The 15934-nt window shown below is 41.6% G+C and overlaps 1 protein-coding gene across 2 annotated transcripts in view; it reads right to left on the bottom strand.

Moving 5' to 3' along the window:
• Positions 1-15934, bottom strand: part of PGPEP1 (pyroglutamyl-peptidase I) — a 33504-nt gene that overhangs the window by 14431 nt on the left and 3139 nt on the right. Inside the window, exon 2 of one of the 2 annotated variants that reach the window (XM_026698913.2) lies at positions 13500-13552. The exons of the other annotated variant lie outside the window; for it this stretch is intronic. Coding sequence (XP_026554698.1) covers positions 13500-13552 — 53 coding nt within the window. The remainder of the gene's footprint in view (positions 1-13499; positions 13553-15934) is intronic. 2 annotated transcript variants of the gene reach the window in all.

Consider the following 15934-nt stretch of genomic DNA (forward strand, 5'->3'; position numbering starts at 1 on the left):
TACTTTTTAATAAGGGTGTCTAGTTAAAAACTATTTCAGGAAAGGGAAACAACATGTAAGTATAAAAATGGAGAGAGAGAGAGAAACTATCGACCCAGAATTGCCAGACCTGATGAATTAAGGATAATTATTTAAAAAGAAATAATTTTGCAACATCTGGTCAATGGTGCAAGGCAGCCTTTCCTCTCATTCATCTGGCAATCTGGATTTGCTTGGACTACAACTCCCAGAATTCTATTTGTTATCTTTGTTCCAAAACAAGGGTGAGCAAATATGGTTCCTTTACACCCTGTGGACTTCAACTTCCAGAATTCCTGAAATAGGAGGTTTCAGCTAATGGCTCAGGAATTCTTGGAGTTGAAGTCCGAGGTCATAAAGGGGTCATAGTTGCCCACTTCTGTTGCAGAGTCTCAGACTTGCGGTCTCCAAAGCACATATGTGGATGGAAGACGATGAGAAACATCAGTGCTAAATCAGCGCTGAAGGCTAGATTGGGAAATTGAAAAATATTATGAATTCCAGCATGACAATGGCAAACCATTTCTGGACTGCTGCCAAGAACACCAGGTGGACTTAAGGACAAAGTTGTTCAGACTTCAAACTCAACACAGTGGAGATTTTAAAATCGAAACAGATCTAGAAGACACAGGTGGAGAAAGGCTAATCGGAGGGCAAAGTGGTTAGGAACCTCAAGGTCCAGTAAAGCACAACGATTCTCAGAGAGTGCTAACGACCAGATAACTGCAAGGAACATAAATCCTTTCATTCTCCACCATTCAGTCAGAACCAAAGAAGCTTCTTGGATGTGAAGTGAAACGTCTTCAAGGAAAAACAAGAACGTCCAGTTGCCTTTTGAAAAAGCTCCTTTGGGACAATCACAACCTGGATGACTGAGAATTTCTATGTGGGGGTCCTTAGTGCTCTCTGAGCTTCCTTATTTTATTTGCAGACATTTCATTCCCCAAGCTAGGTAACATCATCAGTGCTGATAAGGAATGCAGCTTTCTATCAATTTATGTTCTGATGACTTGCCTGTGTTGGTGGGGGTGGTTCTTTGTTTGGGCTGTGTACTGTTGGCTTCTTTGGCAGTTTCTTGATTGGGGCATTGTTTACTTGATTGTTGGTTTCATGATAATCTTGGAGTTAAACTACGCTGACTGCTGGTGGAGGTGCTTGGGTCTTTTCATTCCCTTTTGGGTTGGGTGATAGTCTCTTTTGCATAGATCTGTGATGGTGAACCTATGGCACGCGTGCCACAGGTGGCATGCAGAGCCATTTGTGCTGGCACGCAAGCTGCTGGCAAACTTACCTCGCTGCGCATGTGCACGCCCCACAGCTGATTTGGGGCCGGTTTGAGGCCTTTTTCAGCCTCCCAAAGGCTTTTCCGAAAATACCGGAAGTGACAAAATGGGGCTAGATTTTGGCCTACAAAGCTTGTAGAAGCCTTCCTCAAGCCTTTGGGAGGCCGAAAAAGGCCTCAATCCGGCCAAAAATCAGCTGTGAGGCACAGTGCAGGTAAGGGGCGGTGGTGGGTGGGTGGGGATTGTGCACACGTGCATGGGGGATGTGGGGGGGCACGCGCATTGCCTTCTAGGTGCTGGCACACGAGAGCGAGCGTGCAAGTGCGTGCACTATTTTTGGCCCAGGAGCCAAAAAGATTAGCCACCACTGGCATAGATGTTAACATATAAACTTGATTTCACTGAGGGCCCCATCAGAATTGTGTTTGACCTTGGGAGGGGCAGGGGGGGGCGTGGCCAGGGGGGGCATGGCTGGGATAGGTGTGGCCAGGGTGGGCATGGCCAACTCAACATCACTCATCAAGGCTTGTTTTTGGCTGCAATGGCTTCCCTGGGCTCCATTTTTGCTGGCAGAGGGCTGCAGGAGGCTGTCACAGCCGAAAAGAGAACCTCAATGAGTGATGTTGAGCTCCATTTTCTCTGGAAGAGGCACTGAAGGCCGGTCCTTTGCTGTTTTCAGGGTGGCCCCGTAGGCCACATTTAAGCACCCTGCCGGCTGGATCCAGCCCATGGGCCTTGAGTTTGACACCCCTGTTCTAGAAATTCCCTACCATTTTTGGTCTTGGTTTGCTCTAGGATGGTCACATTTTCCCAACTGAAACTATGGTTAAAATCTGTCTGTATGATAATCTCCACAGACTTTCAATTATTAAATTCACAAAGCAGTTTTATTTTTCTTTTAAAGCATTTAAATATTTTTCTGATAAGGAACATTATGTTTATTCAAAGCTTTTTGAGGGCAGTTTTCTCCCTGAGAATCACTGTTGCATTGTTAAAAATAAAAATGCCTTGGTTTTCTACTCCCAGAATTGTTAATATGGCCAAAATGAGAGATAGATGCTCTGTCAAAATGCTAAGTGTTTATTTTGCCCATCTATGATGTAAGGAAAATAATTGAAAACAGAAATGATAAGCAAAAAGAAATAAATTATTAAAAAACTTTATTCTCATTAGTGCACTATTAAGAACTAGTGATGTATAGCATCTGGATACCAAGTTAACATTTAACACTGCAAACATTATTCTTAAATGTGACTTTGTTTCATGTAAAATAGATTTGCTGCTTTTCAGTTTTCTTCCAATGTTTTCCATAGGAAAAACTAAGCAAGTTCCCAGGAAGAAAAAACAAATTTCTTAACTTTTTGCATTTCAAGTCCATCCTTTTCTAATTTGAGACTTCCTCTGTTCTAAAGGGATTCTTCTATAAAACCAGGGATTATATGCTTGGGTGACAGTAGATAAGAACAACTGGGATCCAAGCAGTAAGTTGTGAAGAAACTACAAATAAAACAGAACAAAAACTGCCTTACTAAAAATCAGACCATTTGAGGATTTCACCCAACACTGCCTATTTTGATTATCCAAGAAGAGATCATTCTTCTCCATTTCCTGCTACCCAAACCTTCTCAATTGCTGTCTTAATGGCAGGTTGTTGGAACTAAAATCAGGATTTTCTGTATACCAACTATTCTTTTGTTAGGTTTTACGACTCTTTAAATCTTCCCTAATGGTCCTCCCTGAATTGTCTAAGGATACTTGAATCCCATCTTTTGTACATCTTTTCAGGGTCCAAAGATTATGCTTGACCATCAAATCTCAAGTTGGGTGGTTCCGATAAAGGAGAGTAACTCAGGACTGAAATGGGGGTCCTTGGTGCAGAGTTGTTTTCTTGCAGACGTTTCATTACCAAACTAGATAACATCATCAGTGAATTACCTAGGTTGGGTAATGAAATGTCTGCAAGGAAACAAGCAGGCTCAGAGGACCAAGGATCCCTCAGGTTGTCCTTCTAAAAGGTAAGCAGGGCTGCAAATATTGTTTTAATATGGGTTTTAAATAAAATTAGATACATCTACCATGTTTCCCTGAAAATAAGACCGTCATATACATACATACATACATACACACATATATTTGCCATCAAAAAAAGCCACCAGGTCTAATTTTCGGGGGATGTCATCCACTGACTAACCTCACTTGTGTGTGTCGCCCCATGCGTTGCTATCAGAGGCCTTCAGGAACTTCTTCTTCTGCGGCCGACAAGGCTTTCCTGGAGGCCTCCGCAGCAGATAACAGAACTCCAGATCGATCTAGTAGTTATCAGCTACAGAGGCCTTCAGGAAAGCCTTGCAGGCTGCAGAAGAAATGGGCCGGCAAGGCAGGTGTCAGGATATGTGAGGCCTGGCTACAACTGTCCAAAGGTAAGTAGTAGGGCATCTCCACCACCCCCATCCCCACCTTAATTTTTACCCATCCACTTTGGAGTGGGCAAGATCTTAATTAGGGCTTAATTGGGAGGTAGGGCTTGTATTGGGCACATGTGTAAAATCAAGCTAGGACTTACTTTCAGAGTAGGTCGTATTTTTGGGGAAACAGATCATACACAAGCAGGATTGTTCTCCATATAATGAAACACTTTTTCTTTGTTTCTTGGCTTAAATAGCAATTTTCAGATGCAGCTCAGGACATTTAAAGGTTCGTACAATATTCCAGAACTGGAAATTCAGTACTCGATCCTAAACATTGAGTTTAGAAAAGCAAATGAGATGTGTGGAATACAAAGAACCAGAGCATGAAATGCACAATGCAACATATTTGTAGTAGAGGACAAGTTCAGTGCACTGTTCAAACAAGAGAAATTGAACCATTTAGGGCTCTGAAGCTCCTTCTGGACATCAGAAGTGGACTAGATGAGCCTCTTTCATCTGACACAGCTGGGTTACTTTTAAGTTACCGCTGTCTTAGTTCTTTCCTTTCTTTTCACCCTAGTCTTTATAATGTGTACTGTTCTTTTTTCTTCTTCTTTTGACTGAAGAACACAGTATGTCTGGAGGGAAAGCTAGGATTTGCACAAAAATGAGTTTTAAATTGGTTTACTTGAAAAAAACATTCTTTAAAAAAAAAATCAAAATGTGAACATTTGATTTCTTCTTCTTTTTTAAGTAGAGACCCCTAGAAAAACAGGGTTACCAGCTACTGGAGACAGGAGAGGCAGGGGGTGTCTCAAGCAGGCAAGTTCCAGAAGCAACAATAATAAATCACATGGCTGAGCCAATGCTCCAAAGGCAATTCTGGGTCTTAACAGTGCATCATTATTGATCCATGTCTGAAATGCTTGGGATTCATTAGCAAAGGCAGGGGCTGGAAGGCAACGTTCAAACACCGTGATAGAAGCAGGAGAGATGAAGGAGGAAAATGATCCAGGTGAAGCACCAGGCAAGAGTCGGCCCTTTGAAAGTAAATGCTCCAAGATTCGATTCTTGATGTCTCAAATTGCAGCACAGACATTTCATCTGAAAGTAGAAAGTACTAGACATAACACACTAGCAATCTGTATACAAGGGAGGTGGGGTGAGGGGGGAAGCCCTCCAGGCAGTCCTCACTTGTGATTTCCCTTTGAAGCTCATAGGGAGAGGGGGAGAGAAACCAAACCTAAACAAACTGTTTTCACCAGCTTCAAAACCTTTGTGTGGGAGGTATCTACCTTTCTTGCAAACTAGAGCTGGGTGCATCACCCCAGTCCCATTAACTGGGCATTCTCTCAACTCCAGCATGATTCCCAGACTTGTGACATTTTCAAGAGATACCACTGAAATTACCTCCTACCCTGGAAATCTCGCCTATTGCAAAAGGCAGGTGTGAAATGCACTCAAAGAGACCTAAGAGTCCAAGATCAGGTGCCCGCACAGAGGATGTTGACATGTAGCAAAGCAGCAAGAACATAAACTAAAGTTAGTGTTAATTCCCATGCATCGGTTCCTATTGCTATCTTCCAAACCAGGGCTGTCAAACTCGATTTCATTGAGGGCCGCATCAGGATTGTGTTTGACCTCCCGAGCTCCATTTTCGCTGGCAGAGGCATCGTGGGCCAGTCCTTCACTGTTTCCAGGGTGGCCCTGTGGATCAGATCTAAGTACCACACAGGCCAGATCCACGCGGGCCTTGAGTTCGACACCCCTGTTCCAAACCATGCTAAGTCTTCCCATGATTTATATAAATAACTCGCACTGGCTGCTCATGTTACAGCTGGTAATTCTATTTTTGCTAATTACATACCATGTTGCCACAAAGTAAATAGATACATACAGATTGTCTCTGACAGCTGGAAGTCGAGCTCCGATATTTTTCTGTTTTCTGTAATTTACCAAGCTTCGCTTATATGTGTATTCAGTCTCATATCTCAGCCACAAGGACTAGAACAGGGGTGGCTGACCTTTTTGGGGCTCCTGTGCTGAAAATTGTGTATGCGTGCGCGCTCGCATGCCAGCACCCAGAAGACAATGCGTGCGGCCCTCTATACCCCTATGCATGCACCCCCCCTGCACCCTTACGCATCTCTGTGCATGCACGCCAGATACTTGACAATCAGCTGTCGGGCGTGTGGCATGCGCACATGCGCAATGGGGCTCTTTCGGGCAACTGGGAATGCGCATACGCAATGGGGCTCTTCCAGACAACCAGGAATGCGCATGCGCAATGGGGCTCTTCCAGGCAACCGGGAATGCGCATGCGCAATGGGGCTCTTCCGGGTGAGAGCATACCAGCAGAAGTGGCTCTGCGTGTGACTTCCGGCACGCGTGCCATAGGTTTGCCATCACAGGACCAGAGTCTTCCCTTCCTTATTAAATCTGACAACTGAGGTCTTAATAAAACATTGAAAAATCACTTACTTTTCCCCTGTGCCTCAGTGAAGCCACACTTGTAACTGGTACAGAGGAAAAGTGTTAAAAATATGATTGACACAGAACAGCAAAACAAAACAGAACAAAAACAATCAGTGGAATAGTTTTTCAGAAAGATGAACGGTTTAGCCTTATCAAGCAGATACAATTTCCACAAGGGACAAATGCAACTTCTTACAAAAATATATTCCTGGGGTACTTATAAGTTAATAATCAAGAGATGATGCTTTGGAGACAAAATAGGTCATAGAGGTAACTGACCATATAGCAAATGAGTGACAGACAGAGAGGGGTATTTCTGACAAGAGATATTTTTGTCTGATTCCACCTGGCCAGTGCCACCAATCAACTGCAAATCAGGGTAATGGATTAGCTCAACAATTATTTTATTTCGGATCTGTCACCTTCTTACATTTCAAAACATTGATTGTGGTATGACAATGAAGCATAAGCTGAACAAGGAGCAACTAGTTAATCTTGCTCCTCTGAAATATCTCCCCAGTGGGGGGGTAGGGTGGTCAGGGGGCAATCTAAGAAGTCCAAAAGTATATTTTTAAAATGAAACACTTTCCTTTGAAGTAGCTATACTTCAACCATCAAAGCTTCAAAAAGTATTTTTAAAAAACTTTGATTTGAAAGCAGCTATACATTAAACATCAGCACACCAATAAGTCTGAAGGCGTTTTAAAAAGAAAAGTTTACTTTTTCTCTCTCTGTGAAAAAAATATTGCAATAGATGTGCAACTCTACATATTATACATTCTCTCTCTCCCTCTCTCTCTCTGAGTATAGGAATTACACACAGTTATAAAGGGGGGGGGAACGTACCACAAATCCCTCCTCCAGTCAGACAAACTTATTATCTGTTGCCTTGTGTACCTGACAAACAGTAAAACTGAACGTGTGTGACCGATTCCCTGGCCCTCCACAATGGGCTGCTTTGTGAGTTTCTAATATCCTTATCTGGCCTGTCTAGACACTCTGACAGCAATTGTCCATGCGGATGTCGGGACGCGCTCTGACCTCACTCCTCGGCAGCCTGGAGAGGGGGCATTGAATAAAAGGCGACAGGAGCCAATTAACTTCACAGTCTAGAGGGCACACCTGGGCCTCTAAGCAACCTGCTGGAGGCAGGCAGGAAATCAAAGTTATCCCCCCACCCCCTTTAAAAAAAAAAAAAAAAAGCAATTTGGAAAGCAAGTTCTCCAAAACAGCAAATAGCCCCAGAAGAGCGGGGGATACAAGCATTTCAAGTTTGGAAAAACCGTCCCTTTTACACGTTGGTATTTCATTCAGCATCTGTGTGTCTGTGCAGGCGGTGTGGACAGGCGCTCAAACGGGGTTTTGTTTCCAGCGGGAGAGATCGCGTTCGACTCAAACCGCTATATTTTTAAGCCACATGAAAATAACTTCGCTTAATATTTGCAGGCCCATTCCTCTTTGGCTTTGTTGAAGATTCAGCCATGTATTTTTTTTTTCCCATCATCCACCCACTCTCCATGTCCCCTGGAGCATTTCCAAGTCGGACAGTCCGGGACATGTATTCAATGGCAAAGAAATCCTTCGACAAGAGAAAGGAATTGGGTGGGGTGGGGAAGAGGTTTCTTTCTTTTCCCCTTCTTCTTCCCTTAAAGCTTTAGGATGCAGGATAATGCCCAAGACGCAATAAACCAAGTCCGCTTAGCCTTCCTCAAACCGGGGAGGATTTACAAAGATTGTTTAATTGATTTTTTTGTCTATTAAAATGCAGATCACACTGTCTGGAACTCAGAAACTCAGACACAGGTCTTTGTGTCCACTCAGCTCCATGAAGTCTTGTCTGCCACAAGGCACAATGCTTTAGTTGCATGCGTTCAAAGGCAGGCTGTTCCCTTTCTTTTGTCTGGGCCTCTTCAGGCTGGGGACAGAATTGTGTGCAGTTTGTTGCACACAAACATGCTCAGGGGAAACTGCAGGCTGGGAGGGGAGAAAGAAGTGTTTTTTTTTAAAAAAAAAAGAACGAAAGAACGAGTCGAAGTTTCTTTTTAAACTGAGCAGAAACTCAAGGAAACCCAACAATCCTTCGCAAGTTTACTCAGAAGTAGGTAGCCTTGACTTCCAGGAAAATGTGAGTGAACTGCAACCACAAATCAGTTAAAGGAGGGGGAAGAAAATGGAAGAATTAAGGAAATGGCTCTCAATTAATTAGACAGTCATTTTAAAATATAAAGTCTTCCAAAATCATTGAAGAAATACAAATATGAAGAAATGTTCAGCATTCCTCCTACTGTCATGCAGGCAGGAATGAGGAAGACGGGATGGAGCCTCAGCCAGCAATAGCAACATATGATGCACATACTGTGTTCCACAATTCTCACCAAAAAACATAGGAAGTTCTCACCCAGAAGAAAGGAGATGCCTAATCCAGCACATAATTTCTTGTGGTCAGCAAGATATCTCTGGAAGGACCATGATTAATTTACCCAATTAACTTTGCAATGTCACCTACTCTTTGCACAACACACTTATCCATGTCAAAATCTCAACTATCATTATCATATCAGAATCTCAGCTGTCACTTTAAAAAGGAAGCTAAAAGGTCCCAGCACCGAAACTCCAAGCCCTTAGGGATGGTCTGAAACGTGGAAGAATGTGGCACTGTCTTCTAGCTCATGACTTAAAAGCAGGAAATCCATATCTGAGGTACACTTCTTTAAATATGGAGGCTCTACATATACTTTTCATAGCTGATAACTTCTGATAGTCAGGAATTACAATATTCTAAACTCTACCTCCCACCAATCTCTTTATACCAATCATGGCTTTACCGCCCCTATTTTTATTTTTTTTAACTGAAAAGTTTCACACACACTAGCTTGTCCTTCAACACATCAACTGCCTGATCTGATTGTCCATTTTCTGCACCTTCCCTAACTCTACAATTGTGTGTCCTTCAAAATACAGCAAACAAGAATTTTGTGACCTTCGGTTCACACGAAGGCTAAAGAGACAGCTAGGTCTGGGATTCCTCTGGAAGCCTCTGAAACCAAGAAGTTTGAAGAATCCTCCAAACTTTTAAGATTTAGTTTATGCTGTACTTTATAAACACAATTTTCAGAGCGATGCACCACTACAATAAAAATCATTTTAAAAGGAAGCATTTGATCATACATCCCAGATTAGTCAACAGGAGAAGAAAAATCACTGAACTCTTCAACAAAAATGCCTGCCAAAATGTCATCTTAAGTAATTAAGTAATAGCTCCAAAGAATAACATCTATATTATCAGCACACTTATGCAAGTTTGGGCAAATTTTAAACCTATTCAAATCACTTAAAAAAAATCCCCTACAATTAACTAAGGCAAACAATCTTACATACACTTCCCTAGATAGCAAGTCGCACTGAATCCTGAAAAACTACTTTCCAAGAAAATATATGTAAGAACAGGGCTGTGTGACTACACACATACAAAAAAACCCTCTCCCCTGGATATGAAAAATAAAGATTTATTGACTTAATGTACACAATTAAAAACCCAGCACACATTTGTGCTGTACACTAATAAAAAAGGCATCTAATTTGGGCTTCAAGGTTGTGAGTCCAGTAACAGTTCACCAAGTCACAGTATTAAATGGACACTCTTCTCTTTCACAATGCATGCTGGTAGCCAGGATTATCTCAACTGCGACTCACCTCCACCCTAGAGACAGTGTAGGACCATATCAAACACAACTAGCTGCTTTAAAAAAGAACAAGGTAGAGACAAAAACATAGACAGCTGCAAGCCAGACATCTGGCTTGCCATTAGTTGGCAGCAATTGATTAGAGTTGGGGGGGTTAATTTAAAAGCACTTGAGGAGAGTATTCCCAGAGCTCCAAACTCAGAAGGGGAGGGGACTGGCAAACAGACAGGGGTAAGAAGGAGAAGAGATACTTCCTTAGGTCACTCGGTGAGCTAGCCTGAAATGTTCTTTTCAGGGAGGATCACATTTAGCTCCACAGTTGCACAATATAACATATCATATCAAGCTAAACAAAAACAAAAAAAAAGGAAAAAGCTCACCCTATGCAAATTCCTAATTCTTATGGACAGCACTGCGCGCAGAATGCAAACGCTGGGAGATCTCCGCTGCATATAAAGTCCTACGTTTATTGCTCTATTTGCAAAAAAAAACCTGGATTGAACGATTCAATGCCTCCTGAGAATTTCAGAAGGTAGCAGGATAGGCAGTGGAAACTGAAGGCAAGCGAGATGGTTTGGTGTCTATTCTTTGGCTGAGGCGCAACCACACAAACGCACATTTTTAATGGCAGTATCATGGAAATTTGAGAGATTATTACCGGTATAATCATGTATGTTGGCAGAGAATTTCAGGAGGAAACGCATGGCACAAAAGCCCCTCCTGCTCCTCCTGAACACCAAGTCTGGGAAAGAAGAGAACAGGATTTACACCCAGGATAGAAAAGGTACAGCAGGAGGACATTTTGGGGATGCGGGGAGGCGTAGTGGGGTTCAGGAAAAATATCTTAAAACTTTAAAATAGAGCTTGGAATAGAGGCGAGTTGGTGTAGTTGTAAATCTGACAGATGCTCTGAATTCACCAAGAAAGAAAAGTGTATTGGGAAAGAGAAATAACTGAGAACGTTTCCAAGAAGGAACTACGCAAAATTAATAACAACAGAATAACAGAGTTGGAAGAGACCTTGGAGGCCTTCTAGTCTAACCCCCTGCTCCGGCAGGAAACCCCATACCATTTTAAGACTAATGGTTGTCCAATCTCTTCCTAACACACACACACACACACACACACACACACACACACACACACACACACCAGTGTTGGACTGCACATGAAATCTAGTAATGGGATCCTAGCTAGTTCAGTTGTTTAACTTCAAGGTAAGGCCAGCATCAGGCTACAGCAGAGGTGGGCAAACTACGGCCCGGGGGCCACATCCGGCCCGTTGGTCTTTTTAATCCGGCCCGCCGAAGATTGGTACAGAATTAAGGTTTGATGTGAATGATTGAATGATTGCATTCATTTGATTTTGACTTGTAATGACAGGCATTTCGACACCAGGTGGCGGCCTGTCTGTCAAATTTTAAAAGTCAATGAGGCCCCCGAGCCAAAAAGTTTGCCCACCCCTGGGCTACAGTAACAATTCATGCATAGCTTGGACTGGCAGCATTGACAGTCTACATTATATATGACACTTTCTACGTTATATATGAATTTCCAGGAAGTTAGACGCCAAGACAATTAAGACAGCACATTATCTATGGTACCTTCAAGGACAGGTAGTCCTCGTCTTACAACAGTTCATTTAGTGACCATTAGACGTTACCACAGCACTGAAAGAAGTGAACAATAGCAATAGCACTTAGACTTATATACCACTTTTTATAGTGCTTTACAGCCCTCTCTAAGCGGTTTACATAGATGATGACCATGTTTTACACTTATGATTGTTGCAGAATCTCCGTGGTGATTTACATTCAGATGCTTGACAACTGACTCACATTTATGACGGTTGCTGTTATCCCCGGGTCATGTGATCCCCTTTTGCGACCTTCTAACTGGCAGAGTCAATGGGGAAAAACCAGATTCACTTAACAACCGTGTTACTAATTTAAGAACTGCAGTGATTCATTTAACAAATGGGGGCAAGAAAAGTTGTAAAATGGGACAAAAACAAATTCCTCACTTAGCAACATAAATGTTGGACTCAATTGTGGCCATACGTTGAGGACTACCTGTACTTCAGGGTTCCGACATTAGCATTCTAAGGAGCAATAACAATAAAGAACCTCTGTGGCGCAGTGGTTAGAGTGCAGTACTGCAAGCTACTTCTGCAGCCAGCTGCCTACAATTTGGCAGTTCAAATCCCACCGGCTCCAGGTTGACACAGCCTTCCATCCTTCCGAGGTGGGTAAAATGAGGACCCAGATTGTTGGGGGCAATATGCTGACTCTGTAAACCGCCTTGAGAGGGCTGTAAAGCACTATAAAGCGGTATATAAGTCTAAATTCTATTGCTATTCTAATTATGTTTACTGGGCTGTTCTTGAATTGAAGGGCACGGATGTGGTTGCTGAGTTCAGGCATAATTTTCTATGACAGATCATGGCAAAACTACATTCCTCCACCCACCCCCCAAATTGTTAAGTTGCTGTTCAATCAAAGTCATGTTCCTGTACCCAGTCTTCCCACAGAGCAACCCCTGGGGAAGCTGCTTTCTCAACAGATCCTTGTAACCCTGACAAAACATCATTCGGTTTCACATCAGTGGCGCTTTCAACCTTACAGGAAAGTTCTTACCCAACTGTTAACAGCTGGCTGTGCCAGATGTTCAAATGTGGCCAGTTGAGTAGCCAAGTGTCCCCAAAGAAAGAACTTTGAACCTTACCTCCTCTGCTTCCCCACAACACACGCACATACAATCAGGAGCACAAATCATCTTCATGACAACCCACAGGTGTCTAGTCTGGCAGAGGTGGTTGTTACACAGTTGTGTAACAGAGAGAAAGAAAACCACATATTCATGCATGGAATTGGTCAGTTTCATCTACACCAGAGGTCTCCAAACTTGGCAACTTTAAGACTTGTGGACTTCAACTCCCAGAATTCCTCAGCTAGCTATACCATGCTGCCTGAGGAATTCTGGGAGTTGAAGTCCATAAGTCTTAAAGTTGCCAAGTTTGGAGACCCCTGATCTACACTGATCTGCAAGAACATTCATTCATCTCTGCCTATGCCTTAGCCTCTGCAAATATTCCACCATCATTTTTCAAAAATGCTATCAGCAAATATGATCTAAACGGGAAATGCTGATTTATCCCTTTGGAATCACTGGATCATTAAAGTGTTTTAGCTGATGAGTTTTAGTTAATAATTTGGTTGGGATTATTTTAAGTAACTGAAAGAATCTTAACTTCTGTTAAGAATCTTCAAGCATGCAGATAATCATTACACAGGACAGAAAACATTCCCCTTTTGCCTAGAAATCATTACAGTATTACTCTCTAGAGGAGTCAGCAAGTTCCTGAAAAAACTCCAAACTGTGAAGTCAAGAAGACAGGCCAGGAGGAGGCAAGGACAAAGCACAACCATAACTCTGTCATGAAAACCGAATGGATACAGTCACCACTAATCAAATTCAACTTTAAGGCTGGCTTTATGATTTGTTTTTTTTTAAAGTCAAGAAGGATCACTCCTTGGAATCCAGCTTAAATAGTCAATGGACCATTGTTGGAGAAATGAGTTATTAAAAAGTAATGCTATTATGACTGAAGCATTTGAAAATATGTCTTTTACCTGAACTGCGATCCAGCTGGCATTGACAGAATACTCCCCAAATGGACCGAACCCTGAAATCATAGAAAAAGATTTCTTTTTACCATGATGGCATTTTGTTTTTAGGCACTAACGAGCAGTCTAAATTGGCCGTTTTATAGATCATGTACATCAATATACACCATGTAATTATCATAGGTCATTGTACATTCTTTCTCTCGTCAGGATTGGTTCTCTCTCCCAACTTCCAAACTACACTTTAAAGGAGGTTAAAAAGAATAGGCACCTAATGAACTTTCTCTAAAGATTTGAAGATGAGTTTCCTGCATCTTTTGCACCACCATGAAATTCTCACTATTTTGAGTTCACGTACTATACTAGTGCAAGGGATTGTTAATTTGCTTTTGGCTTGTGTTGTATGAACTTGGTCACAAAATTCATACACACAATTGGATTTTATTACAATTAAGCAAATCACAGCTTACTATGACGGGCAAACCAGATAGGACATGCCCAGAGTTCCTTGACCCATGACTTTTGCTAAAGACCCATTTTAAAAGTTTGAAAAAAAAATAGACCTTTTCTTCATTACTCTGACTGTTTGAAATGTGATTGATAGCAAGTTAGTTAGAAGCAGCTACAGAGATTTGCCAAGAACATGATGGAATTCAGATTACACAAGTTGCACATGAACAGAGACTTATTTATTAGCCCAATTAATTTCACAGGCAGTTGTCTTTTCCTGGTTAATCAATTTAGTCAGAAGGCCAGACTTACGTGGTCTGTGTTGTCCTTAAACCTACTTACCCACACACACCCAACCCTAGTCCTGGGCAGGTGGGCATGCTTGCAGTACTTAAAAAATAATGGATACTTTGTTCAATGAAACTTAAGAAAACAGGCATAGCTCTAACTATCTTGGGAATTTCTACAAATTAAGGAAATATATAAGCATCAATGCCTGAAGCTTCCAAGAAGGAAAGGACTTTACATAGCTCAAGGAGAACAAAGTGATTCTCCATTATTAGATCAATAGTTTGCTGTGATCTCACACAGCTTCTTATACATCATGGTTCAAAGTCACCTGATATGGACTGAAAAATATTTTTTAATGTTTATTACACTTCCCCTCAAAGATCCTAATTAGTTTTTTTCTTCTTCCACAACCTGAAGAGTCCATTATTTTTTAAAAATGTGGTGGTACTTTAAAGTCAAATAAATATACAGCATTGTTCTATATTGTACTTCTTGATATTGTATGTCTTCGGGAGGAAGAGCAATATAAAATTAAAATGAATGTATTGTCCTCAGCATAACTTTTTCACATAAGCATAAATATATCTTGATATCATGCTCGATCAGTTATCCATTCTGCACGCTCTTATGAATGCTTACTCAGAAGTAAATACACTAATCTCCATGGGATTTATTTCAAAGTATTGCACATATATCATAGGTGAATTCGCTCACTTTCGTTGCCTTCCCAACTTTCTTGCTTTGCTCTCTCTCCCCACTGCCCTTCTGCCTTGGACAGTGATATGGATGGGATATAAAGTTAATAAATATAAATAAAATAAGATCAATCATACTCCCAGCCCAAGAGATTGGCAGCATTTACAAGAGGTCAGTCTATTTCCGCTTCAAAGATTTTCAAACTATGTAAAACTGAGGTACAGAGTGACAAGGTTTCCAGTTGCACTAAGCCATAATTCAGTTTGTCATCATAGTTTATAAGTCAAGGCTTATGTTTTAGTTAATTCAGCAAACAATGGTTAGCAAATACAGTGTATAAACCCAGTTTATATCTCTAGGATGCATTTCTGTATTAACTATTTCTAACCTCCCAGAGAATTTGTTGCTCAGCAGTTTGTCAAAGAAAACAAAACCTTTCCTTAAATCTATCTGGTGTGAAGTCTTCCATATCGGGTTTTGCACACTAAGCACTTTCTTGGGGAAAAGCAGATTTCCAAAAGAATATAGGTATACAGTATCTGAAACTCAAAGCAAGAATGGCATGCTTTGGCTTTTTAATGAATAACTTTGTTAACCAGCAAGCCATAACTGGTATTTGTAGATGTTCTACCCCAAGTAAAGGTAAAAATGTTCCAGACATTCAGTCACTGTTCGAAGTTACATCACTGAAAACAAAAACGACTTTAGGACCAGTTTTCAAACTTACGACTGCTGCAGCATCCCCATGGTCATGTGGTCAAAATTCTGGTGCTTGGCAACTGGCACATATTTATGACAGTTGCATTGACCCAAGGTCATGTGATCACCATTTGTCATCTTCCCAGACAGTTTCAGACAGCAGAGTCAAAGGGGGAAAGCCAGATTTATTTAACAACTGCAGCGATTCACTGATCAACTGTAGCAAAAGGTTATAAAATGGGACACAACTCACTGAACAGCTGCCTTGCTTAGCAACAGACATTTTGGTAGCAATTGTGGTTATA

This window comes from Pseudonaja textilis, chromosome 1 (assembly GCF_049901715.1).
Source record: "Pseudonaja textilis isolate UNSWEBS1 chromosome 1, rPseTex1.2, whole genome shotgun sequence".
In the NCBI taxonomy this organism is placed as follows: Eukaryota; Metazoa; Chordata; class Lepidosauria; order Squamata; family Elapidae; genus Pseudonaja; species Pseudonaja textilis.